The 27,975-nt window shown below is 41.7% G+C and overlaps 2 protein-coding genes across 2 annotated transcripts in view; both read right to left on the bottom strand.

The window, feature by feature from the left end:
• The window catches only part of LOC146580345 (glucosidase 2 subunit beta-like), a 175,997-nt gene extending 160,946 nt beyond the window's left edge, over nt 1–15,051 (bottom strand). Inside the window, exons 1-6 of the mRNA XM_085267008.1 lie at nt 14,511–15,051; nt 14,061–14,177; nt 12,361–12,456; nt 7,743–7,800; nt 6,699–6,816; nt 1,905–2,034 (exon numbers count right to left, since the gene is read on the bottom strand). Of these exons, the coding sequence (XP_085123134.1) occupies nt 1,905–2,034; nt 6,699–6,816; nt 7,743–7,800; nt 12,361–12,456; nt 14,061–14,177; nt 14,511–14,592 (601 nt within the window). The 5' untranslated portion in view covers nt 14,593–15,051. The remainder of the gene's footprint in view (nt 1–1,904; nt 2,035–6,698; nt 6,817–7,742; nt 7,801–12,360; nt 12,457–14,060; nt 14,178–14,510) is intronic.
• A 141-nt stretch (nt 15,052–15,192) lies between these two features.
• On the bottom strand, nt 15,193–17,156 carry LOC146580344 (doublesex- and mab-3-related transcription factor A1-like). Its single transcript, XM_085267009.1, has 2 exons — nt 16,327–17,156; nt 15,193–16,172 (listed from the first exon to the last, which is right to left on the bottom strand). Exons 1-2 carry the CDS (start codon nt 16,802–16,804, stop codon nt 15,415–15,417), a joined length of 1,236 nt encoding a protein of 411 aa, XP_085123135.1. The 5' UTR covers nt 16,805–17,156; the 3' UTR covers nt 15,193–15,414.
• Nucleotides 17,157–27,975: the final 10,819 nt, after the last annotated feature.

Below are 27,975 nucleotides of genomic sequence, written 5' to 3'. Positions count from 1 at the left end.
AGAAAAGGAGGAAACGGAGATTCTGGGTATGTCCAATTCTTAAAAGAAGGCAGCAACGGGGGGAAATTTCATTGTTTGGTCCAGGAGTTGACACTGTATCATGGCCACTTTTGTACTCTGAACTCTTGTTCAAGAGTCCAAGAGTGTCTAAGGTAAAACTGAACCATTTTATTATTTCTATATTCAGTAGTGGTGTTCATTTTGAGCTACAGGCGCACTTGTTACCAAATGCAGCGGTTTGACTGGTCAGATCTGTTTATCCAGATCTGATCATTTGTAAAAAGCGAGCTTGGTTCGAAAGAATAAATGTCGCAAATTTGTCATGTGAATTACATAGTTGGTGTGACCGTCTGCATTAAGAATTTACAGAATTTACATATCCGGTGTTTAAAGGCCTTAACTCATTATACAAATACTATCATGATATTCCATAATAATAACAATTATACTGCGATACAGTAATCCTGCAGTACGTCGCTACAACATCTGAAAAATGCCACTAAAAAAGGAGAAAATAGAGCTGGTTGCATGCATTGTCCTAACTGTCCTCCATGAGTTCCTTCTTCTTTAGCCCGAGTTGTTTAACTTCTGTTCACTTACACTCATTCATTTAATAAGCACCACCTCAATGAGTCATAATGCAGTGATTCAAGGAGTTTAACTGCTGTGGGAATCCATCTAGAGCACCTGCAATCTTTAAATAAAGATATCAGGATTTGGCAGCAGTGAATCCACACCACAGCGAAAGAGAAAACATCACATCAATACATTTTTCAGCTCCTATTGTTAGCAGATAAATGAACATTCACCAACAAGTAATGTCATAAGCAGGACAAAGACTGGAACTTTGAAGAAGCCATACACACACATGAACTCACACATTTATTAAAACTGCAAAATAAGACCCCAGATGGATGACAAAACATAGACAACACCTGCCAACACGACCACAGAAATGAAAACTGATGGTTGCAAAAACTTGAAGATGAGCAGTAACGGAAGTGAATGATGATGGCGCAGGGAACACGTGGGGGGGGGGTGACGACTAGCAAAGGTCAGCTTGCACACCTTGGGAGCCATGATGGATGTGCGCTCTGAGAAGCTCCAAAGTCAAATGACCTTTATTGCAATCAGAACTTTTATTTTGAACACACAAGGCAGAATCAATTACCAGCACTATACAATATCTAGGTGTGTGCTGTTTGATATATGGATGAGCAAAGAATAAGACAGAAGTTTAAAACATTAATAAATCCTATTTCTGTGTGTTATGAGGCATAACATGAAGGACTGTTTTAATATCTGTGCTGCAACAAGCTAGAAATCTAAAACTAAATCTAAAATTAAGCGAACTTAACCCAAACGGTCTCCATGCCCTGCCTTCCCAACACAGACTTAATGATTCTAAATCCACGTGGACTACAGAGCTAAAAACGACTGAGCCCGTTTCCCATCCAGCCTCACTACTTTCAATACGTTCACATACACAAGTCTGAACGTCATTTAAATGCCGAGCCAGCTTGTGCTTGCAGTGATAAGGGAATTTTCCAGTGAGTCATAAGCAACTTCTCTCCGAAGGCTTGTGGAACCTAAAAAGAGAGCTGGGGGAAATGCAATATGCTGTTGCTCAGCAATCCTCTCCCAGTCCGCTTATTTCAACGACACAGGCATCTGTATTTAACCCTTCCAGCTCCTCCCTATCTTTTACCATTTGTCATCCTGACCGTGTGACCTGAGGTTCTCAGGCCAATTTACTTTTGCTCAATGCAAGATCGAGCTGAAATGAAATGAAAGTTGCCCTGCAGCTGCTAAAATTGCCTAACTACTGTCCACAAACTGAAGCAATTTGGTGAAAGGAGCAAATAGATTTAAATGACTCCGATTAAAAATGGCACGACCCTTACCACCGTTCCCTGCTTCCAGTGCCTTTAATGTTTGCTCTTTGAGTCGGTCGGCTTCGTGTTTTTTCCTCCTGTGTTCCTCCAACTTGACCTGCAGGTCTTCTGCCACCTGCTGGAGCTCTCTGAGCTGGGCCTAATGAGATGAAATGAAAACAAAAAATAGAAAAAACATGGCCAACTTTGTCAAATTTATAGCTATTTATAACTATACCTTACAGTCAGCATGCAAGATAGCAGCAACAGTTTGCATTGGTCTTAAATCTGATTGATTACAATCTTGAATCTAACTGTGGGGTTTTTTTAATCAACGTCCTTTGGAAATATAACTTTCATGCAAGCTGCACTAGCCCAAAGAACATTAGCGTTCATATGTGATGTTCATAAATTTGGCTATTGTTCAGTTTAATAAGTCTTAAGTATTGGATAGTGGCTGCAGAAAGACAACGCACAGAAACAAGCCCAGAAAAGTAAAGCGACATTACAACATTTCGTATTAGGCTTGTACTGTTGTTACAGATTGGGACAACCTACACAGTACTGCCACACTTTTTAAAAAACAGAGACCGTTTCTTAAGTAATGTTAATTTCTCTGTCGTTTGGTTGGCTCATTACTTTATTATACAATGTTTCCAGATATCGACTCTAAACATTTTGGAAACAGGCTGTTTCTGTTTAACTCAACCACTCTCCCACTGAAAACGCTACGTCCAGATGAACAGACTCAACTTTTTGGTACATGGAGCCAACAGTTGCAGTTTAAGGTGAAATGTTTCAGCAACTAACAGATGCGTTGGAATCAAATTTGACACGGACTTGAACGTCAACCACAGAGTGAGCATGAATAAGTTGTAATAATGTTGATGATCCACCGATGCATATCTAGCAGCATCATCGAATCAAAGTTTTATTTTGCTCAGCATTTCAAATACCTACAGAACTAATGAGAATGCCAACACCATCCAGTTTTCGTGCTTAGTCCTTTAATGGTAGCATGGAAAATACAATTATAAACCTCCAGAGCAGTAAAACGAAGCCAACGCAGAAATGCCAAAAACCGCAGTTCATTGAATGGCCACTTGAGGGCATTTGAGTCAACCATCTTAAAAGCTTTAATAATGAAATTAACATATTTATAGATTAGTACATATAGCCCTTTTGCTCTCTATAGCTAATTATAGTGTGATGTGTTAGAACTCAAATTCTATCGAGGCATCGAAATAGGATTTCACAAACCAGTGGTTAATGTCAGAGCAGCTGCTGTATGTCCATAAGAAAACCTCCCACCTGCTTGATAGCAGCATGTTAGCACTGTTGAAGCAAGCATGTGTGGATGTTGATGTTTAGCACTCAAAACCATTTCATTCCTGTGTACACTGTGATTATAGACACTAGCAGACTCGTGGCACTTTGTAAAGTTCTTCATCCCGTATTTAGCTGATACATGTTTTGGAAGTATATGTTGACAGTCGCACATGAAACAAACGCACTAACCTAACATTGTATAAATCAAAAGAACTGGGATTTGTAATAAATCTTTTTGAAAACATATAAATGTTAATAATCACTATTCATGTGACTATGATCATGCAAAGTTTCACTGATATTGGCCCACCAGTTAAGGAGGCCATAGGCTACACGCAGACATATGCTAACATCATTATAATAACATTCTTAATGATAAACAAAGCACAGAGACTATTATTGAGAGATAAACTGACAGACAAACAGAAGCAGGAGAATTTCCCTGTTCTCTCTTTCCGTTTCCTCGTCTAGCTCCGGAAGAGAACCAACCAACACTGTGTATTTACAAAAACTTGTACCGCAGCAGCCGGGCCTGCACAATGGACTATTTAAATCACTTGCATCAGGAGGTGCTGCTGTCGCACCAAATACGACAGCTTTTGACAACCAAGCGTAACCTATCATCACTCTCTGTAATGGACCAATTAATATGAAAGAGCAGCAGCTCCTTGTTCGCGTGCATGTGTGTGTGCACATGTGTGTGTGTCAACTCTGCCTTCCAATCTGTCCTCAGAGACTCTCATAATGCAGTGATGGATTCTGCGAGGTTCAGCTAGGGATGACTACCTTTCTAGGCCATGCTGCTTGCTTAGACACCTTCAGCTTGCAGCGGTGATTTATGGGCGCCATTATGAGGAGTACAAGAACATATTTACTTGTGGAAAAAACACCCATAACATGCCAAAAGTTCTTCCATTGTGTAAGAAAAGAAGTAGAAAACACCAGAAACTAATATAAAGCTTCTCGCTGTTGCAAATTCTTCAAAGAATTAAAAACAAAAAAAGTAGAGAAAAGTGATTCTGAGGATAAGGAACGGCTGACGCTGCACTTCATTTCCTGCTTTAACATGTACTTTTAAGAGTGGGCCAATAAACAGCAAACATCGTGAAATGGGTTTTATTGAATACCAATTTGTATTCAATTAACAGCAGCATTCCCATTTCTGCTTGTTCTGTGGCACGTGAGGCTACAACGCCACGCTCAGCTTCTAATTTGATTTTTTTTTTTGGTTAAAGTTTGATCGCAAGTGTTTTCTTTAACAGTTTCCTCTTGAACCACAGGAAGGGTTCATTTTTGAGTCATTGTGTAAGGTTTCCAACACGAGGCCCCGGAGGTAACCCTGCCATATCAACAGAGACACGCTGAGAAAAGAGGATCGCAAAGTGCGGCAGGGCTAGGAGGACCGGGTGACACTTCAGCCTCAATCTGCCAATCAGCTGCCACCGAAAAGAACACGGAGAGGGGGGGAAAGGAAAAGAAAGGAAAATAGAGCAGAGTGCAGGGTAAAAACCCAGGGATCACCAGCTGGCAAATCAGACATGTGTGAGCTCGCACATGTGAGTGTGATAAAAAGTGGCCTTCAGACAAATCTGTGCTGTAAACAAGTGGTTTCTTTCTCTTTTCTTTCCCTGACATCTTTTATAAGTGCTGCAAGATTTAAACAGCTGTATCCTTCAAGATACCTTAGAAATGAATAATCAGGGCAGGAAATAACAAGGATTCATAGCAGCCCTGAAAAAAGTCAGAACAGTGTAAATGTGCTGCATCAACAAAGAGTCCAAAATCCAAATAATGATGATGAACAACACTCAGTTGCTGCCATTTCAATCGCTAATACACTTAAAGCTGTAGGTGCTGCAGTGTTGGAAAGTAACTTGTAGTTTCTAAAGGCCACTAATGCATTAAGTAATGAGACCACTGAAGCGTCCTCGGAGATCCGCAGCTGCCAAATTTACCATATAATTTGCACCAAACTCCAGGAGTCCGTCTCTAAATTGGCTCAGTGCTCGCTGAAGTAAATGTGCAAATGGAGAGGAAAAACGGTAAAGCAGTCGCTGCTCGACCCCAAGTTCTGCAAAGGAGTCAAAAAGAGAGAAAAAAAAGGCCTGATTGCTCACGTACTTGTTTACTGGTGCTGATTTACACCCAGCCATTTACTCCTTACTGCTTTAAAGCGACGGCAAATGAAGTATAGTCACAGCTGAATTCCTTAAGAGACACAATAAAATGCAAAGTAAGGTGGCAGGAGCAGAGCATGATGATGTTTATGGGTTACAGATAACAGTACGAACTAGAATTCGAATCTGAGACATGACGCATTATATAGCACAGTGATGTCTCTTGTGCTAAAACTGGAGGCCACTCAGCAGGAAATGACATGAATTGATCAACTAAAACGACACGATCCAAGTAACATAATGGAGGGAGGAAAATAGCAGGGCTTTTTTTTTTGACAGCTAGGAAGCAGCGAGCTTCTTACTGTGATAAGGCAAAAAGTACCTGCACAGCAGGCTAAGGCTGGTGCTGGAAACTGGTGCTGGGAGCACAACAGACGCCCGTAGCAGCAGGTGCTGCGAACATGTATGATCAAAACGGCATCACAAGCTGCTCACTGCTCAATAGCAATGCTCTGAGCGCAGCATATATGAAAGCAAATTAACCTTTCCGTCAACTGTTAGCTAAAAAACGCTGTAGAAGCCACTGTATGGCAGCACACGCAGAACAACACTTAACCAAGTATCTTTATATCCTAACTACAAGCACTGTACATTTACCTTTAGTCCCCTAACCAGAACTGCTTTCCTGTACGATATAATCCACTAGCTTTTCTTATTAGAGCCACCACATTCATCTTAGCCAGCTGTTGGTTCAAAGCGCTTTACAAATGTGTCTCTAGACTCGTCTGAAGGTTCTCAGTCATCCAGGTCATCATAATCTATGGAGCTTGAAAAGAAAAGTTTCCTTGAAGATGTTTCACCTCTCATCCAAGAAGCTTCTTCAGTTCTAAGAACAACTGGTGGAGAGTCGCAGATTTTAAGCCCTATGAGGGTCATGCACCCCCTATTGGACCCTATAGACTCACGGTGGTGCTGAAGCCACCAGCTGGGGGCCTTCTTGTGTGCATGTGCAATTTCCCTCCAATCACTCCAGCAGTCCAAAGACATGCATGTTAGGTTAACAGGTGATTCTCCAATTCCACTTTGATGCTGAACTAGACAGGTGAGAGAAACCAACTCAGTGTAATGTTACCCTGCTGTATCACTAATTTAACTCTTTGCTTTGAGGAAGACTGCTTCAAACCTGTTAATCAGTTCTGTAATAGTTTTGTAACCTCTAAACTCGAAATCACAAAAGTTCTCCAAGTTTTCTCCTGACGTAGAGGCCGTGCTTAGACGACGACTTAGTTCCAGTGTGAACACGAACTGATCTACTTTTCGGGTGGTTTTCAAACACATGCCGTATAATAGCTGGAACTTCTACAAGAATTTTTTTTACCTGTTTCTCCCTCCAGAGCAGCACTCCCTCCTCAATCAGCTGCTGCTTGAGTCGCAAACCTTCATCCAAGGTCCTCATCTGGCCCTCCACGTACGCCCTCTCTCTCTGTCCTAGATTCCTGGAGGAAAGGCGAGCGAGAGAAAGAGAGGAAGCACAGTCCCATCATTACTGAGAAAACGCCAGCCGCTCCTGTTATGGTCACCGAGATGGCGCAATCCAATTTTTAAGGGCCTGCGATGCAGCAGGAATCCAAATGGGAAAATAGAAGAGTAAATAAGATGGGGGCCGATGCTCCGCGGCTCAGCTAAATTGTTTCTGAAGCCTGGCAAACACAATATGAGTGCGGACCTTGTGAAAACATAATGAGATACACTCTGCTTGTACGCGGCTTCGAGACGAATGGCGCGGTGAATGAAATAATAGAGGACTGTCAACAAAAGAAGTGGGTTAGCGACATATACACAGCGGGCTGCGTTTCTGCGCCGCAGCATCGTCCATCTTTGCAGCTCAGCTCAGAAAAACATGATAAATACATCGCGGCAGGAAAATGAATTCTTATAAACATCTGTATTCAGGGACCTTCCACCTTTGCGCCGTGTAATTTATAACTTATCTAAATTATCTCCCAGGAACAAAAAGTCTCTGGGTGGTGGGAGCAGTTTAAAGCAAAAAGGAGGAGGAGGAAAAATTTGCAAGAAGGTCGTGAGTCACATTTGCATTTAACAGATGAACTCTTCAATACAATTTTGTGATGCACACACAGCCCTGAGTTTTTAAATCACAGTGACACCATGCCCCCTGGTGGCACAGTAACCGATTCACTGCAGAGTCCATCATACTGCTGCTACGATAAGCAGCTTTCTATTCAGATGATAGTGAATTCCCCTCAAAGATCTGTTTTATATCAGACCGCATGAATATCTTTTCACATTTGGATATTTGTTTTTAAATAACTGGACCCTCTGGCGTCTGGCGACATATTTCGAGTCAAACTGCACACGTGTTAATACATAAATACCGAATCTCAATTTTGAATCGACTGACCAGCAAGTGTTCTGGCAGCGAGTGTGGCTGTTGTATTCATCGGAAGCATCGCAGCAATCTGGCAAAGACACACAGGAGAAACCAATCCAATGCACACAGACCAAAACAGGAAAAGCATACCACATTGTCAGAACGGAGATGTTTACAATGTCTTACTCAATTACTACACAACAGATCAAAGTTTGTTTGTTTTTTAAACTCATACACAACAAAAAAAATACAAGATGCTTTCTGCAAAAGCAATATTTTGCTTTCCCACATATAATACACAGTTTTTTTCATTAAAACGATAACAAACAATAAACACAAATATGCTACAGGAAAACTGAGCTGAAACTTTAAGCCAATGAATTCTTGTAGTGAGTCAAGAGAAACTTCGACGGCATCTTTAACACACCCTGAACCGTCTTAGGCAGCTTTCTTGGAATTTCTTTAAGTAGTCTTCAGGAATAGTTCTCTAGACCTCTTAAAGGACATTCAAAGCTCGTTGGATGTTGGCTGCTGTTTATTCTGTTTTCTGATCCCACTCTTCTTCAATAATGTTGAGCTCCAGACTCTGGGGAGGCCAATCCATGACTCGTTTTACTGCATTGGCAGCACGTTTGGGATCGTTGTCATGCTCAAATATGAAGCTGACTTGTTCCAGATGGTATTGCACAGTGAATCAACATCTGATGATACTTTTCTGTGTTCATAATACCATCGATTTTGATCCCCAACAAAACTGGCTGAAATACAGCCCATAACAGAGCCTGCACTAAGTTTTACAGACAAACACTCACTATTATACCAATTATTCAATTGACCTCTTCTGTACATACTGGAGGACAGAAGACTTCTGCACAGTACTGTAGCTTAGCACAGCACTAAGGCTAGAAACCATGGTGATGTATCCACTGTGACATCTGACAGCGCTTTGTGAAGCTCAGGTTTAAAGCTGTTGGGGGGTTTTTGGAACCAGAAGTGACCATGGCTGAAAACGCTGGTTAGAAAAGTGCATCAGCTCAGTGTATGGGTGCAGCGCAGACACTGCTAAGCAACATAAAAATAAAATAGAATTTCACTTGCTGAAGCACAGACATCTTGGATAGGCTGTCAGTTCAATTAACGACACAGCAATGCATGTTATTGGATAATATAGCTCAGACAACTCCAGTAATAGAGCTCCAAAAAGCACCAGCACCATAAATGTGGTTGAAAGGTCAAGTTCAGCGACTTCAATTGGGTGTAGATTATGTTTATGGAGCAAAACTTTTTTTCTACCAGCATGTAAATATGATTTTTCTTTCTTGCTTAAGTTCAGTTGCCTATTTTAACATGAGACTGTTTCAAGAGTGACTTCATTTTGGATGCAGCCCCATGTGGTGCCTTGAGGATTGCAGGTTTTTGCCACCACTAACTCAAAGAAGTGTATCTCCCAGAGTGTCAGACAACGCAATATCACGAGTCAATATTAGCTCTTTGCCTTTATATAAGCATCAGCATTTGACACAAAATTCAAATTTAAAAAGTAAAGAAGAAATGCCCTTCAACAATGTTACAAGGGTTGCAGTTGCATAGCTTATCCACAAGAGGGCACCTCCGGAACTTTTCTATAGGCAAGACCAAAAACAATCAGACGATCCCAGCAAAGACGAGCAGTGCAACGGAATATCGCTACATATAACAATGTGCTATTGTTATGTGTAATTATATTGTTACATTTATTGTGTGTGAAAGAAAAAAAAAATTAACCAGTGCATCAAAATATCGGATTTTTAAATCACCAAATATCGGTGCGCTTTTTAAAAATCCCATATCAGTCGTGCTCTATCAGATTATCCTTTAAAACTTCAACACACTGCATAAAACAAAACATTTCTGTGTAATGACAGTAATAATAATAATAATAAAGTATCGACGTCTGAGCTGAAGCCGGATGATTCACATTAGCAGCTGTTGCAATGTTTTTCTCGGTTTTCATCATTCTGCAGCTTGTGTTGTGTTTTGAGGCAGTTGAATATGACAGTTGTGTTGCTTTGCAGTAATGGCCTTTTATCTACAGTATATCACTGCGGTCAAGTGCATTTGGGAAAGCTCGTGCTGTGCGGTGCAGGGAACAGCTGTGATTGGCATAAGCAGGCAGGTCATCAAGCGATGATTTAGGGCGCGCTTTCCTGGCTTTTGCTTTGTGTTCTTCTGGTCGAGCACACATTTACAGCATCGTGTTCATTTAATCACGAGAAGCCACACGATTAAAATTTAATTAATTATGCTGACAAATGTATACTCTCTTTCATGTTGAGCTACCCAGGAAATCTTCGTCCTTAAAGTTGAAGATTAAATCTTTAGGTCTGCGTGACATCTCTCTGCGCTTCGAAGAAGGTCTCTTGATTTCAGCCACTTATAACATCAGCTGCATGGTGTTTTGTAAGTGCTCAGATCTGGCTCTTTCTCTGATGTTTCACCCAAGAGAGTGGGCACAGTGTGAAATCTCTCAATTATCCAGAACCCCATTGGTGACCCATCGAAAGAGAGCATTACAGTCCAAAAAGGGAAGCCAATGAATGTCTCTGAACAACCAGTCAAAGAGGAAAAGCGATGATGAATTAGCTATTAAGTGGCTCCATTCAAAGCAGAGAAGGTATGAGAAGAAGACAAGTGGGAGCAGAATAAAAGGAAAGAGGAAAGGGTGAGGGCGGCTTTGGGAAATATTCTCCTGCCGCTCTATCATGCTTCATTCCTTCAGCTTTATTTCCTGCGATGGTTACATGCCGTCTATTGCTACTGCTGCAGAACGAGCTGGTGACAGAGCAGAGATGTCAGCAGCAGAATGTATTGAATTTATCCAAAGTGGCGAGCTACTGGAGAACAAAAGTGGAAAAGAAAGGGAGGCTGAAAAACTACCCGATTGGGCAGCGCATGTGGCAAGAAAGAATGGAAGAAAGCCTTGAGAATAATAGAAGCAGGATGTTTTTCAAGGAAAGCTGAGCGAGGGAAGTGACTGTATGGACGCGTCTGCATTTGTGTGAAGGCAGCCATGTTCTGTTTGTTGAAGCTACATCGTTTGTTTGCGCTACAAAAAAGACTGAGAGTGCGTACATCCACATGTCAGCATCTGCACATCGAGCAAAACATAAATTCCTGCCCGTGTCTGCAAAATGCACAAGAGGGAAAGTAAACAACAAGTTTTTACTCGGTAAAATCAGGACTTTAAGTTATTTTGATGAAGACCCGACAGCGTGTTTATGATTACGTGGTTGTGATGCTATTGCATTAACAAAATACACAAAGAGACGTAGAAAAAAAACTTGAGAGATAACTCATATGGGGCGATCGTGGCTCAAGAGTTGGGAGTTCGCCTTGTAATCGGAAGGTTGCCGGTTCGAGCCCCGGCTTGGTCAGTCTCAGTCGTTGTGTCCTTGGGCAAGACACTTCACCCGTTGCCTACTGGTGGTGGTCTGAGGGCCCGGTGGCGCCAGTGTCCGGCAGCCACGCCTCTGTCAGTGCGCCCCAGGGTGGCTGTGGCTACAACGTAGCTTGCTATCACGAGTGTGTGAATGTGTGGATGACTGGATGTGTAAAGCGCTTTGGGGTCCTTAAGGACTAGTAAAGCGCTATACACATACAGGCCATTTACCATTACTTTGGTACCAATAACAATGCTAAGTTTTAGGGAGTTAAAAAAAAGTCTATCTATGATTTTTCAAATTGGACAGACTTCAGCCCCACCCACCAGGGACCAACAGTCAGGTAAGTGGAAGACCACAGCTGGATGGTAAACAGACTAATAGAGAGATGTCCTTTCTAACAACACATCGGAGAGCAACTTGCCCAAGGACACTTTGACATGCAGACTGGAGCAGTCAGGGATCAAACCACTAACCTTCTTAATAGTAGATGACCTTCTGTAACACTGATATATCACCCAAACTCACTAACATCAGCCATGTATCAGTAAATAAGAGGAATTTAATGATGGAGGTTGCCAACATTTATCTGTTGTATTCACAGCTCGACCGTGTTTTTGAGACCGATATTTTGTGATATGAAAATCCGATATTCCAATTTTTTTTCTTTCAGACATATAAAACATAACGAGATTTCGCTGTTTGTTTTGTTCAGTTATGTACTTACCTGTTTCCCCTCAGCATAGTGTTTGTGTCTGAGGCATGCTAAAGTTGCACAGTGCCCTCTGGTGGATAAACTATGTAACATCAACATTCATAACATGCCTGAAGGGCGTTTCTCCCATCTGTTCTTTACTGTTTTAATTTTCATTTATCATCTATTTTAAATGCCTAAAGTGATCAACGACAAATAGAGAATATCAGCCTGACAATAAATCAGTCAGGCTTTATTCTCCTCAGCTATAATATGTCCAACATGTGAAAATAAAAGTATTAACATATCTTCATAACCAAACATTAAAACTGATATACAGTATCTGTGATAGGACAATGTTCCCTGTGCTCTATGACGGCTGTAGGCTTTAATCTATGAATACCTGCCAAGTTACTCAACCCGCCTCTGCAGTAGTTTCCACTCAGAGGGGATTTCCAGGACCGCAAGTTGACATCCAATCAGAAAAGGCGGCTACCAGCCGACAGTAAGACACAATATTAAACCACAGCCTTACCACAGATGCCATCATTGACTCTGGATGATGGGATGTAGTGCGGGCGAAAACCCAGATTGGTGCAGTAGAATCGGCCATGAGGACAGGCTGAAGTGCCTACATGGAGCAAGGAAAACTGGTCAGCACTGCATTATAAACTAATGTGCAGAAACAAATGAATTTACCTTAAACTGTTCACAACGCTTGCAAAGACATTAGCCACTGCACCTGATTACTGTTTCTAAAAATTCAAACTTTTAAACATTTATTTGTATTCTTGATGGGGTTTTTTTTTTGTTTTTAATCATTATTTTGTGTGTCTTTTTAAAATTTCAAAATCTGGTTAGTGTTGGCAGAGGTTAGCCGCAGCCCTGTGCCCCACATACAAACTGTAAATGATGTGTGACTTTGATTTAAAGCATAACGATAAAAGCCACAACTGCATAATGAAATCGGGGATGTGTCTCCTCTGTCTTTTCCCGTTTTTGCTACACAAGAGAAAATGCCATCTATCTTTTAATATTTAAACCCTGCAAAATATCCAGTAACTATGTTTGCTAAGGAGGGTATGGTAGAGTTTGCATATCACGATAGCTTGAAAAGTTTTGAGATAATTCTGAAAAAACTTTGTAGCTATGTAGGGCAGGGTCATGTTAACAGTCTATTAAAACTTGGTTTACGTCCACCAAAGTCTTCAAGATCAATTTAATGATTTATTGGTCGAAAACTGAAAGAAAAAAAAAAGTATAACCTACAAACTATGATTCTTCAAGAGTGCTGGGTGTTGTCAGCATATAAAGTAGGATTTAACAATTTAAAATATCATGTCACATTTGATCTCTGACCTCTCCTTCAAAGGTTAGTAGATTAATCTGCAGGTAAAGTGATAATAATGCTATATAAAGCTATTTAAAATAACAATACGTTTTCAGACTGACAAAAACATGTTGCCAAGAGATGCTATTTGACTTTAGCTGAATAAATTTATTCTTACTTTTCCATTTACATCACAATAATAGATTGTAATTATGTAGATTGTAATCATTAAATACATAACAATTTGACTACATTACAATGTATAATTTTTATTTTTTTAGGGGGGAGGGGGGGGGGCTTTTGACACTTGATATTTATTATTCAACAAATTTCACTAAACAATGGCATAAAGGCTGCACACGTCCTGTGGGCATATAAATGTTTAAAAAGTATTGCAATCAAAATTACGCCAAGCATATTAAAATGGGTTTCAGCAGGGCAAACAACAAAAGCCTGCACTTTGCACTTGCTTTTACTTAACTACAGACTTCTAGAAGTATGTTTAAAAATAACATAGAAAACAATATGAATATGTACAAAATACAAAGTAAATACTTCCCAGAGAGTGAGCTGCCTTGGTGGGGGTTCTTGTTCTCATGGCTTCTTGTTTACATGGTTTATTGTTTTGTCCACGCAGTGCACGTCTTCGGTATTGACAGTCTATGTTTTTGTTGTGTACAGTTTTTCCCCCTCACACTTCCCAGGATGTAAAAGCATGCACTTTTAAAATCGGCGTCTGCTTTTTGCAGATCAGCTGCATGTGTTTTGCCCCCCAAAACACATGCAGCTGATCTGAGCGCAGAAAACTTCAAAAGTCTTTAAAGTAAAACACTGATTTTCCAACAGAGTCACAGTGACCAGACAGACTGACAGAGGCCCGCTGGCCCCACTGATTAACCTTTTACCTGGTTCATCTGAGCCATCTTCACAGTCGCAGTAATCGTCGTTCACCTGCTCAAATGGGATCATTCTCGACCCATCTATGCACAGAAACGACTTCCTCTCCCTGTAGAACCTTTTATCTGTTACAAAATAAAAGCAAACGCCCACTTTTGTAATCGCTGCTGACTCTGAGGTGCAACCAGAATTGTAGCCAAACATTGTGCATCAGTGTGAGCGCTTATCGTGTCTTAGCACGGATCCTCTGGGGAGGGTAAAACAGCAGGTTTGTGTTGTGTTGCTACTACACACTCATGTTGTGTACCATTATTATGCTGTGTACTCTGTTATCACAGCTTGTAACGTGCTGCCTGCGTCTGAAACCAGGAGCTGCCAAAGCTTCAGCACCATGTAGCTGTTTCTGTATATATTTGGCAGCTACCTAGCTGGAAGCTAAAAGGGAAGAATGGACTTACAGGACGAGGATATTCCTCTTACTTTCCGCGAGTCCACATAACCACACCAAAACACAGCAGCGACAATAATGTAGACACGCATGTCAGCGCCTCCTGCCTCATAAAATCCCGCTCAAGGCTGTTTCAAACACTGCACCGCCAGCATCTCAAACTGCCGTGTCCCGACTTCCTGAAACACGCGGTCTCGTGGCGCTTCTGAGGCTTTCTATTGGTTTCTAGTTTAAGGTTCGTGTGATCATCCACCGACCAATCGCAGGGGAGAACGGCAGCTGAGGCGAAAAAGAGGACGAATTTGATTAAGATTTACTGCACTTACGGCTTTATTTACATTTTAGAAATGGGAGTATAAAGTTGAAGCACTTTAAGTGTAGCCTTTTTTAGAGAGCCAGCAGACATCTTTTGTAGTCAGCTGGAGCTCCTTCACAAGCGCAGACATCACCAAGGTCACTTTCACATATAACATATTTACGACTACTGCACTTAAATAAGCCTGAACTAAAATGTGTGAAACGAAACAGGGAAGAAAAAAAAAAAAAAAAAAAACAAGAAAGAAACAGAAGACTTATCGTGGGACAAAGTCCGGTTTTTGTTAGTTTTGAGTGCTACACATGCAGTTGTTTTTCCATTTTCTTTTTTTTATCTGCTAAAAAAACAAACAAACAAAAAACACATCGACAAAAGACTCACTTCATCATTTTATATATCTGCACGAAATGAATACAAAATGTGTAAAACGAGAAAAGATAACTCTTCATAATAAACAATCTGCAAAATTTACATTAAGAAAAAAAGCATTTAGTCGTCAGATTTTAGTACACCATTGTGGTTCGAGGCACTTGAAAAGCGGTTATTTAAAAGCTACAGTTAACTTTTTATTATTTATTTATTTCCATGTGTCCCTTTTTTATTTGGTCTCGCTGTTTAGCCGTGTGTACAGGCCTGCATTGCATAGAGACTCCTTGCTTTGGATGTAAGACAGGTCTCGGATCATGCCGGGGAGGGAATAAGAGTCCAAGGGTGGACGCAGTGGGAACACTGGCATCAGTCCTGATGTCATGTATGGAGACATGAAGCCTGCCATGCCGCCGTTAGCGGAGGGATAGGCCAGCCGCAGGGGGCTGACGCCCAGGCGAGGGCTGAGGCCGTACAGGCTGTCTCCCCCTGGGGACGCGGGTATGTGCAGCGGGGAGAAAGCAGACTTGGCCCCCAGAGCACCGAGCCCTCCGGGCAGTCCCGCAGAAGGCCTGCGCGCGCTGTCAGCGTCAATTTTGTTCTCTTTGGAGTTCAACGCCAGCTCAATGGATTTGACAATGTCACCTTTGCACGTTCTCACCATAGACTCCAGAGTGTCCCGTTTCTGATGGGGGAAGATCTTAGCCATGATGTCGGTGGGGTCACGGTCCGGGCTCAGATACTCATTGGGCTTCTCCGACTCGCTCCCCGACTCTGGATCAGAGGAGGGAAGTGACCTCTGCGGGCTCTCTGTGTGGTCTGAGCGGTGATCCATCGCAGGGGATTGACTTCCGCCGCTGTCCTTGCTGGAAGACAGCTCTTTCTTGTCACTTGGAGAGGGCAGCCGTGGAGAATGGGGTGCAAACAGGGGTCGGCCCATGAATCCGTTGTAAAAGTTGTATTTGCGTAATTTGTCCTCTGAAACTGTAACTAAGGATGAAAGAAAAGGGACAACAGCTTTTAAATTAAATGCGCACGGGGTAATCAACGTTCACCAAAGCTGCAGAGGAACCAAAAAGAAGAACATTGTTGTGTATTAAAATAGTTATGAAGACAAAGTATACAGTCTCACATTTCAACTCACCGTCTTTCTGATTCTCACTCCCAAAAACATCGAAACAGGGAGCTGCAGGAGTACTGCTGGCAGATACGGGTACCCCGGCGCTAATGGACGATCTCTGAGGGATCCCCGCTTCCCCTCCGATCCCAGTGCAGGGGTACAAGAGCCGAAGATCCCGGGCCTCGCTCTCTTCCTGAGCCTGCTGCCTCCTCAACGCCACCTGCGCGGCCATCACCCGCTGCCTCTCTGCAATCAGTGTGCACTTTGCGCACACGCAGTCTCTCCAGCGACAAAACCGCTTGTGGCCTTTGAGCGCAGAGACCACGCCGTGGTTCCTGCACCTGGCACACTTCGGGGTTCGGGGGTATCCCCTCTCCAGCGTGGGGTTGCAAGTCTGGAGGAAGAGAGGCGGAGGACGCAGAAGGGAAGGGGGTACCGGCAGGCTACCGAGTGGGCCGGAGGTATGATCGGTCAGACCAAGGGGTCGGATCCTATTTTCCATCGCTCAGAAGAGAGGGTTAAAAAAAAATTCTACGAGTCCTGCAAAACTGTTTACGGTGAAATCATTAAGGTGTTTTGGACTTCTCTGAGCGACTGGTGTCTCTGTAATGCGCCAGCACGCTGAACCTGCGCGCCTTAAGTGTCTCCTCGCCAGGTGGTTTGAGTTGAAACACAACACCTTCGTCACACCCCTTTCCGCTCAAGCCTCTTAATGCCCTATCATGTTTATTTGCATCCCGGATGAATGGGCGGGGGTCTAATCTGCAACTGCATGCGGCCATAGAGTGAAAGGACAAATAAAATTTCAATAAAAACTTGAAGCTTATCAAGACCAGATAAAAAAAAACTCTCTTTTTGGAAATAAAATCAAAACTGCGCTCTGTTTGAAATGACATGCAAATTCGCACAGACGTTATAATAACATAAAGTAGTAGGCACAGAAGGTGGATCGAACAAGGCCAGCGTGTTACAAAACAAGCATTATTAGAAAATAAGAAAGAAAAACATGTTGCCTCAGGCCAGCTTCCATTCGGTTGCCCTAATGTGTGATGAATATTCACTATTAGGATGTTTTTCCCCCCCTCAACACAACAATGGGCCTAATAGCCACAAAAGAAACAGGTAATTATCTGCTTGGTTGTTCTGTTGAACAAATTACTCTGACAAAAGACCCATCTGTCAACAAACACCCAGCGAGATTGGCGAATACCTAATCACACCTTGTCACATGTTTCATTCATTTCCCTGCATTCAAACAGGATCCGGTTACATGCACCAGATTGCTTTGCCGTTATGACAAGAGAAGCAACTTGAGCATAATGTGACAAGCGCAGTGTCAGTCACCAAGGGCAACGCCACGAGGAAAAAAAATATCGTTAGGCAGAAATTAGCAAATATGTGTGTGTGTGTGGGGGGGGGGTATCATGATGCGAACCCTATTGTTCAGTTCAGTACTCTATGAAATGAATCCAGTCATGTTATGTGTGTCCAAAACAAACATAAGGCTCGGGGGGCCAGACTCGGCCGGCAAAAAGTCCAATCCGGCCCACTGGAAGGATTTAGAAAATGTGACAAAACCTTTTAGCTGTGTTGTCATAAATTTTACAGTTTCCACTGACAAAGATTCAAGATTCAAAGTGTTTATTGTCATGTGTCACAAAAGAAACGGCATTTCTCTGTGCAATGAAATCCTTTCTTTGCTGTTCAACCACAGATGCCGATTAATACATACACAATAGAAATAGAACATATAAATACAAATAGTACAAATAAGTGAAGACAGAAAAGGAGACAAAATATGGAGATTTGAAACAGAGATGTGTGCAGCAGAGCTATAGCTTAATATGTAAGATGACCTGATGTGCAAAAAAACAACAACATTATTACTGTTCAAAATGGGTCAGCTGTTCAAGAGTCTGGTAGTGGGGAAGAAGGAGTTGTTGAGGCTGCATGTTCTGGATTTCACACTTCTGAACCTTCGTGTGAACAGTCTGCATTGGGGGTGTGGGGTCTTTGAGGATGGAGGCAGCTCTCCTCTGGACTCTGCAATGGTAGATGCTCTGCAGAGAGGGCAGCGGAGTCCTGTTATCACTCTCTGCAGGCGTTTGCGGTCCGTAGCAGTAGTGCTGCCGTACCATGCAGTCATGCAGCTGGTCGGTGTGCTCTCCACAATGCAGCTGTAGAACCTGCTGAGGATCTTGGCCGACATACCAAATTTCCTCAGCCTCCTCAGGAAATATAGCCACTGCTAAGCCTTCTTGACCAGCTGGATGGATATTTTCTGTGAAATCACAAAAAGATCTTCATGTAGAGAAAACTGAGAAAGACTTTGTTTTCTTACACTGAGTTTAAACTACTTAACACTGACTTTACGTTGGTCCGTGTGGGACGTATGTGGCCCGCGACTTTGACATCCCTGCTCTAAACTACTGCTAAACTGCCTTTCTTCAAGGTGTGTCTCTTACTTTGTCCATACTTATCTGCGCAAACAGAGTGAAATGATAAATCAAATGCCACACATGATACCATCCCCTGATCGTCTACAGACTTGCTCTGCCTGTAGTTTTGACTCCATCTGAATAATGCATGTGAATCAAAGAAGAAAAACCAACAATAACCTTGTGGATGGAAGCACTTGGTCCCCTGGCTTTTCATTTAAGATAAAGATTCCCTGACGTGCATCTTTGAGGCAGATCTACCACGACACTGGCATGGGAAATCGCAGACATAACTAACGGTGATTAATGTTAGTTATCACAAATGGAGACTCGTAGGTGTTTCAACTTGCTGATAAAAGAAGATAACTGTTTTTGAAACTAAATTATCTGAGTTACTGGGACTTTCTTTTTTTTCCCATGTCTTCTTCACACAGTTGCCTCCTTTGTCGTTTCCCAAGTGATGGATCTTATCTGAACGCTATTTTGCTGTGCGGGGAGAAAAGCTACACGCACACCTGCACAGCGGCCATGCTTGCGTAAAAGCTAAGTGCAGACATATTGTGCAAAGGCTCTGACTTGTATACAGGCTTTGTCTTGTAAACTGAATAAATAAAGCATCCAGATAATGATTTGTGCAGATGAGGCTTTGAGAAGTGAGTCTGCTATTTGCAGAAAGATGTTCCATTACTTATGGGCCTCGATAGATAAGGGCTGGTGCACGCTCACTCCAGCCGTGCAGGACAGGAAGGTAATCTGAAATGCATCCATCAACACAGAGTGAGTGTGCTTAAAGCATAAATAAATGCCGGTGATGCAGATGCTGTGTGGACGCACATGCAGTTTTTTTCTTTGCTTGTTTTGGGTTTTATTTCTTTATCATTTCATCCACTGTGAAGTGGAATTTGATGTTTGGATTTGTGGCTGGCAAGTTTATCCAGACACATTAAGCTGCTCCCACCTGGCTGCTTCTTTTCTCTTCTTCTTCTTCTTCTTTTTCATTCTTTCACTGCACAGACCACTTAGGTGGTTTATACAGACCACTTACAGCTTTTTCATGGATGGAGGCTGGAAGCGGCGCTGCATCATGCCTGTGTAAATGCACGTCACTATATCTTGAGCTTTTTGTAGGGCTCTGTTCCAGTCCTATTTTGTAATTACCCAGAGGAGGAAATGGGGAGGGTTAGGGTTAGGGGTAAAAGCCTCCATAAACTGGATTATGGATAAAAGCTGTAGTGTTATATTTACTGCCTCTTCTGTTTGTCTGCGGATCACAGGATTACGAGGCTAAGCCAGGCTGGTTATTTAAAGTGCCTTTAAACCACATCATCTAAAAGAAAGAGTTTCTTTTTTTCCCCCTCCTCCAAGTAGTTTAAATCATAATCTTACACACAAGAAACTTGAATACACCGCTGTTATCTCTGCCTTGTTTTAAAAAAACTTTTTTAGTCTAGTTTCACATTTGTATGGATCATCTGGCTGTATTTGGAAATTTTCAACCTCATCACCAACACAGAACGGAGAGATCGGCAGGGATAAGTCCCGTTAGAGTAGATATGGGTAGACAGTGTCTTAACTGTGTTCTTAACAGATCTGCTCCTGTCAGATATGGTGTTTCATCACAGACATGTGCCTTCCAGGACAGGCTTTATCAGTGCAGCTTCTTATCTGAAGCAAGGTGGCTGCTAATCTACTCCCAAATCTAGCAAAACCTGATTATGTCTCCCACTGTCAGAGAGATGTAGGGTGGGGGGAGTGTGGGTGGAGAGGTAAGAGGGTAAAGCTCTGAGAAAGGGAAGTTCTGACTTGACAATTTCCATATAATAACATATATCCTCAAAGATCCTACTTTGTATACTTGGATCGTGTCCACAGGTTGTGAGTCTTAATGCACAAAGGGAAGAAAATCAGGTCGTGTTACAGCTGCCAGCTATGAATCAACATCACCAGAGAGATCATGACGCGGCCCGAGTTTCCGTGAATTCGGCTTTAAGACAGCGGCATTGTTTCTGAACGCACGGCACTCGAGTTACAACAAATTCCCCTCTCCTTCAGGAGAAGAAAGGTCTCGACCTTCACGTGTTTGTTTTCTCATGTGTCACTTCACGCCCTTGTTGCCGAAGTGGCGCACAGCAACCTCCGCTTCACTCCACTTTGGGTCGAACGGTTGCCGGTGATGTTCAGACTGCTTGAACTTGTTGTGTGTCGCATTCTCAAAATGAAAGTGTGTTCCCTTTTTTTGTGTGAACATAGCTTTCTCTTCACTTTAGCCTTATATGCCACTGACACTTTTTTGTATTAAAGCCCCGTGGAAGTAAAAAAATAATAAATAAAAAGAAGAAAAAACGAAGGGGAAAAAAACACTTATTCGTGTGACGTGTGTGGCCTCGGCGGAGTTCAGCTGGCAACTTTGCTTTTAGTGGAGCTTTCAAGACTGTTGCCTCTGTTTTTATTTTTGTGCCAGGGGATGTTGACTGTTGCTGTGCTGTTGGACTTGGTGTCTGTGTTTACAACGCCTGGGGCATAAGTTACGCCTTTGCCAGCGCCGCATCCTACGGAAACATTCTGACACAAGTCTCTCTGGAGATCAGACTAATAGCTCACTTCAAGGTGCAAAAAGAAAAATCACACTGAAATATGTTTGGAGAGCTGCTGCAAAATAAATCTTATATCACTCTGCAAAATCACTCATGGTTCCATATTAAAAGTACAATATTACATATGATTGCAGGTATTTAGCCCATTTAAAAAAATAAAATAAATGAAGCCTCCAGCCTGAAACGTGAACCTGCCTTATATTTAAAAGCCAGCAGGGGGTGACTCAACTGGTTGTAAAAACAGAGTTCGACTGTACAGAAGTCTATGAGAAAATGATCCTACCTCTCACTTTATTTTTTACTTCAGTAAACATTATCCTAATAAGTTTATGGTCTCAATCACTTGTTCCAAATCTTCTTTAATATTGCTTGTTGCTTGTTTTGTAAGTTTTGGTCATATTTCGTGTAAAACAGATGATAACCCAGGGCATGTTTTAGGGTGCGGCTTTTCTGTGACTGTAAAGTGGCTACCTTATGAGCATGTGATGTCATAAGTAGGGTCGAGTACCTTTTGCTTTTAGAGTACTGATACAGGTACCGATACCTGGAAATTGATAGCGGTACCCAACAATATCTATTTTTTTGGGTACTTTATTTGACCTGTAACAATAGCTGCAAAGTAATTCTCAAAAAACTGTTAAATGAATGAAACCTGATATTGTCATTACTGATGTCATCAGTCAGACAAAGCCTCTGTATCAGTGCTGGTATGGAAAGAGGAAACAGGAAGTAAATGAGTATTTTTTCTTGGGTTTTTTTTCCTGTTGTTGTTGTTTTGAAAGTCTCACCTTTTCTACCTGTTATCACATCTCCCTCTCTCCCTCGGGAATATCTGAGTTGATATCAGTTGATATCGTGTAAAAAACAACACGATCGCATACTTGTGTAACTCCAGCTGCACAGTGCATGCCCGGCTGAAGTGGCACAAAAGTGCAGAATGTGCCAGCAGTTGTTCCAGCTACACAATCGTTCACAAGGGCACCAACAGCGGGTGAAAATAACTTAACCAAAATTATTAATCTATTGCAAATGAGTAACTAGTACCTACCATTACCCTACCATTTCCATTAGTACCTACTTGGATCACCACTGCGCGGCTCGGATTGAGTGGTTTTCCATTACAAACGAGTACCACTTAATGTGCGTGGTTGTAGCAATGAAGGCGAGCGTCCCATGACGTAATTAGTATGCAACATGAAAGCTACAACAAAGGTAGACGTCAAGGCAACGATATACCTGCTGCTCGGTCTGTGGCTTTTGTCAGACTCGGGGACCACGGCGTTGGTTTTTGTAGCAATCTCTCTGTTTGCTGGGTTTCAAAAATGGTGGTTTTGATTTTTGTGAACGAGACGCTCTCGTGACTCATCGAGTGACCAACTGACCAGCCAATCGGTGGCATGCAGTCTGACGAAGTCGCATTTTACTAAAAAGTACCTGGTACCAGGCACTCTGACCTAATGGAAAACCTTGAAAACTGTGGTAAACCGAGTAGGTACTACTGGAAAATGGGTGTGAGACTAGGGTTGACCTCACCTGACGGTTGGGGACTGAGCTCTAGTCTTAGTCCTAGGGTTGTTATTATTGGTTAGTTTCTCAGACCCTGCCCATAGGTTTTAAGCGACTAAGGAGCTTTTGAAAGACTTTACAACTCAAATCTTCCAGCTCGAAGTTTTCAGAAACTCAGTTTCTGTGTCTACATGTGGACAAGGAAAATGCAGATTTCGTCTCGCAACATCAAAGGTGTGTGCCTTTAACTCCTTTTTGACATCACACCGTGCACCCTGTTACAGTTTGTAGGCTTCCAGTTGGACAACATTTTCTTTGAGCTTAGGGTCATCTCACCATCAGTTTTGACATGCTCTTGGCAGCGACTGACATACTTTTGTCCTTTTATGACAGATGGATAGATAGAGATCATTTTCAAAACAAAAGCAGGTTTGGTAATAACCTTGGTCAGAACTACTATTTAATTGTTCAGAATTAGGTTGTAGTAAAGCAATATAAAGAGTTAGATGTTCAGTTCTCCTAGGAAATACCTTTTATTCTGGATTTTTTTTCCCTCTCTACCAAAAACTATTCAATTTAATTGAATTTTCTTTATATATTACAATCTATAAGGCCTACAATAATACAGAGAAAAACCCCAACAATCAGACAACACCCTGTGAGCAAGCACTTGGCGACAGTGGGAAGAAAAAACTCCCTTTTAACAGGAAGAAACCTCCATTAGAACCAGGCTCGGGAAGGGACAGCCATCTGCCATGTTAAGCAAAAAGGCAATGTTGAAGTAGAGAGGGTTTCTGTCTCCTGACTCTAAAGTGGGAGCTGGTTTCACAAAAGAGAGGCCTGAAAGCTGAAGATCCTGTCTCCTATTTTACTTTTAAATTACCCCGGGAACCACAAAGAATTTGTTGTGATTTGGTGCTATATAAATAAAACTGAGTTAAATTTAGAAAGTAAGCCTCCAGTCTGAGAGCAAAGTACTGAGGTCAAAAACTAGGATTCCAGCTAAATGTACAGCGAATAATAACTGCACCCTGGTAACAATAATACCTTTTATATTAATTTCCCTTTTTATTAAAATTTTCACACTGCTTACAGTTGCTAAGCTAACCTAACCAGTACCAAGCAAACCTCACTGTTTTACATTTAGAAACAATTATTTCAGCCTTTATTGCAGTGAGCTGAAATATTCCACTGCTGCTTTTTTCACAGAGGAAAAAAAAAAATCTATGAAATGTCATACGATACCTGTGTTGCACCTCAAAAATCATACAACCCAGATCAGGGTTTCTGTTCTGTAAAGATAACCGGAATCTGATTTCACATATACGCAGCGAGGAGAAGCATCCATATTATACTTGTATACACACCTGTGCATTTGAATACATGGAACAATAGATTTTCTTTTCACTTCTTTTCACCATGCCTATCCCATCAGAGTTTACATGCTCTTATCTCCTACCATCTTCTAGTCCCCTATTCAATATTCCTCCATTTGCTCCTTGTCTCCTCCTCTCTCACACCTTTATTGGTGGTCTGAGCCTGGTAGGTATCTATCAGGGCCCCTCACTTAGCCCAGCAATGCTTCAGTGCCAATGAACAATAGTGGGCCAAAGACAGTCAAGTTTGCTCATGGGTGTGAGTGTGTGTTAGTGTGTGTTTGAAACGGGGTGGGTGGGTTGTGTGTGAACCCCCTGGCTATGTTTTAAATCATGCATATTACATCTGCATCAACATGATGTTTGCATAAGGAAATGCAGGTTCACTTTTCCATGCTGGTTCACTCCAAATGCTTGTATATACATTTTATAGTGTTATTGTTCTGCGTGTGTGTGTGTGTGTGTGTGTGTGTGTGTGTGTGTGTGTGTGTGTGTGTGTGTGTGTGTGCAGTAGTAGTAGTAGTGGGGTGTTGGGGAACATTAGTACCTTGAAAGGTTCGGGTCATCTGCCAGTGAATGCAGCTTAAGCAGGTTAGGATTGAACCCAGACAGCTCCTTGTTCTAGTGTGCTTACTCTGGCTACACTCTCTGTTTGTTTCCTGTCAATGGCACTTCTTTACTCAGTGATACACTTGCAAGGAGTGCTCAGCAGCTCAACAATGCATAACTCAGTGGCAGATGAGGAAAAACCCTTTCAGAGGGATTTGAAGAATCGGGTTTCTGCAAATGCTTTTTAATTTAAAAAAAAAGTGAAATTTGATAGAATGTTAAAGAAAAACGTATCAACAAGAACATGAGTGCACAAGTAACTCGCTATTAGTGCTTCATGATTATGAAGACTTTATAAGTTCTGTGCACGAAGTTGACTCTAGAGTTCTGTATGTATATACAGTAGCTCTCATTCAAGCTGGGCAGAAGAGTTGCAATAGTTTGTCTTGTCTCTGAACTGAAAAGGAATTCAGCCTGCACGCCTCCAAATCAGACCTCCAAAGCGTTGTTTGCTGCGCCTCGAGTGAAAGGATCTCTCGTCGTCCTAATGGGAAAGGATTCTGGGTAATTTCTGTTTGTCAAAGGGATTTGCTTCCAGCTGTGAGGGCCTTCACATGCCTTTGCTATCAGATTAGGGAGCTGTAAACATCCTCTGTGTAAACAAAAGCTATTATTCGTACTTAGAAATTAAAAATTGATGACTGACAAGAAATTTAATGATATGCAAAGGTGTGAATAATTAGTGCAAGGAAACTGGTGTTAGACAAACAAATGTTTGAATCTTTTTGATTGAGTTCATATAAATAAACATGCTACAAGGAAATTTTGACTTTTCAATCATAAAAAAAAACATTTACCCGACCACTCTTCCAAGCAAAAATCCTTCCTTTGCAAAATGTACTCTTCCCATTTGGTCCAACACTTCAGTGGGATTCAGATATGACCTTTGGGTCAGTCATTCCTCTTGTTGGTTTTACTAGTTTGATAAGGATTCACTTCTCCAATTAAGCACAATTCATAATAGTTCCACCACCATGCCTAGCTTCTAATGATGAATGCTGTAATGAATGAATCTTGTTACTGCAATCTCACGGATCCTGAAAAGCAACAGTAACTAAGCGTCTCAGTGTTGCAATACCAGGGAATACTGAAACAATGTTAAACATGTCCACTTTGCAATAAGCATATTAAAAGTGCAGGGGAGCGTTGAGAACACAACGACAAACAAGGAAAAAGGAGGTGAAGCAGAAAGAAGGTGATTGTGCTATCAGATGAACGTCGAGCACGGGGAGAGACATCAGTGCTGTACATCTCTGCCAGGGTGCTATGGGAAAATATTCTGGGCTTTCAGAAACAGACAATAACAGATTAGAAATTGTTAACATTGTCTCTGATAGCAACCGGCATCCGTAAAAAGATCAGATGGGAGCTGCTACTCAGAATAGAGGAAAAATGAAACCACAAGAGAAGAAGCTTCTAGATGTTAGTTCATGGGGATGATGTCCAGCTATGTCCAGCGTGCTTTGTTACATATTTCCTGTACATGCATTAAAAAACAATTCGATATCCAATCATCTGAAAAGCCATAGTGAACAGGACAGTTGGTAAAATAAATTAAGCATTACATGTGGTTTAAACCTCAATGAAAAGATTTTGAAGCCTGCATTGCCTTCTTTACACCCAGCATGCTCAAGCTGTTCAAGTTTCACATGAACTCTATCCATTTCTCACAAAGGAAACCACTGAGACATGATAAATCTGTTACAGATGAACAAAAAGATCACAATGCCTTATTTTATCTCATCGTGTTAGTTGGCATAAAATCAAACGGTGGTGCAGAGAAGCACGTATGCAAACATACACTGTCTTAAACTTTTCACATGTGACTAATCTAAACAAGTTGGTGGAAGTCTCCATGGAGACACTAGAAGAGATCTTTGCTGATCGTAGAAGAAACGTTAAATTAAGTCGCCCCAACTTTAAATGGCTGCTGTCTGGATGGATCTCTGATTTGATTTTATAGTGATATTTATGTGAAAGCTGGAGCCTCTAAACTGATGTCACCTACAGGTGCACCACAAGTCTACAGATGAAAGTCAATATAAGCTGAAGGAATGACATATTTTTAAGAAAGTCCTGTCCTGGCTGCCTTGACAAGAAGACAAGAAGCTAACTAAGTAATTATGTGGGGATATTCCTTACTCATAAAAAATGAATTCAATTCTTATAATTATAATTTCTTTATATGCAGCATTGTATAAAGATAAAAGAAGTCTCATGTTTCTCATGCTTCTTTGTCCAAATGACCATATTTAGACTTTAGCTGCTACTGAGAATAAGGCTACGTCCACACTAGCCCGGATAGATTTGAAAATGGCGTTTTCATCTGAAAACGCTCCGCGTCCACGCTAGCATTTTCAGTTGTTTTCACAGAGTTGTGCGTCCACATTGAAATGGCCGAAAAAGCTTACGCTCCAGTACTGCACATTCGTGAAACGCAAGAAGATTCGACCTGCCTCGTTTCTGTCTGTCTGCCGCTTATTTACTTTCCGGCTCTTTGAAACGTTGCGGCAAAATGTTGAGGAAAAGCACCAAGTTTTTTAAATGGACTAACAATGAGGTGGAGTTGTTGCTGTGAGAGAACACAAAAGTACAAAGTTGCAAAAGCGAGTGAGAATTAAAGAATTTGAAGAAAATCTATCTGACGCATGTACGGAGTGATATTAATCTTTAAAAGGGCTGTCAAAATTGAGAGCAAACAAAACAGCTGCTGTATAATGCCCTCCGCTATCTTAGTTTAATTGGTCACATGACTGCATCATATGACTAATATGCGTCATCGCTTTAGAAAGTCTGCCTTTTCGCTGTCCACACTGCCACAGCATTTTCAAATGAATGCGTTTTCAAGAGCGTTTTGAAAACGCTGCGTTTTCCATGAGCGAAAACGCCGTCTCAGTGTGGATGGGAGGCCAAAGCGGAGAGAAAACAAAAACACATTAGTGTAGACGTAGCCTAAGAAAGTAAAGAGTGATTTTGTTGTTTTTTCTGGGAAATTAACGATTTTAACTGCCATATTAATCATACACCTTGGCTGTTGGTAGTGATTTTTACTACAGTTGGCTCGTTCCGCTATTTTGGGACTCACAGAGTTAGGCTTACTGTAAGTAGGGCAGGCAAAAGACTTTAATGTGTCACACTTCACACGCTTCC

The sequence above is a fragment of the Mchenga conophoros genome, linkage group LG3, assembly GCF_057382185.1.
Source record: "Mchenga conophoros isolate Kocher_MC1m ecotype Shallow Benthic linkage group LG3, M_conophoros_male_GT1.1, whole genome shotgun sequence".
Taxonomy (NCBI): domain Eukaryota; kingdom Metazoa; phylum Chordata; class Actinopteri; order Cichliformes; family Cichlidae; genus Mchenga; species Mchenga conophoros.
The sequence above is the reverse complement of the archived record's forward strand: the minus strand, read 5'-3'. Positions and strand labels throughout refer to the sequence as shown.

Excerpts from the sequence above, each read along its gene's own strand:
- LOC146580344 (XM_085267009.1), bottom strand. The coding sequence starts at position 16,804 with ATGGAAAATAGGATCCGACCCCTTGGTCTGACCGATCATACCTCCGGC. Across the intron at positions 16,173-16,326 it reads GAGTGAGAATCAGAAAGACG|TTACAGTTTCAGAGGACAAA; the intron begins GTGAGTTGAAAT and ends TTTCATCCTTAG.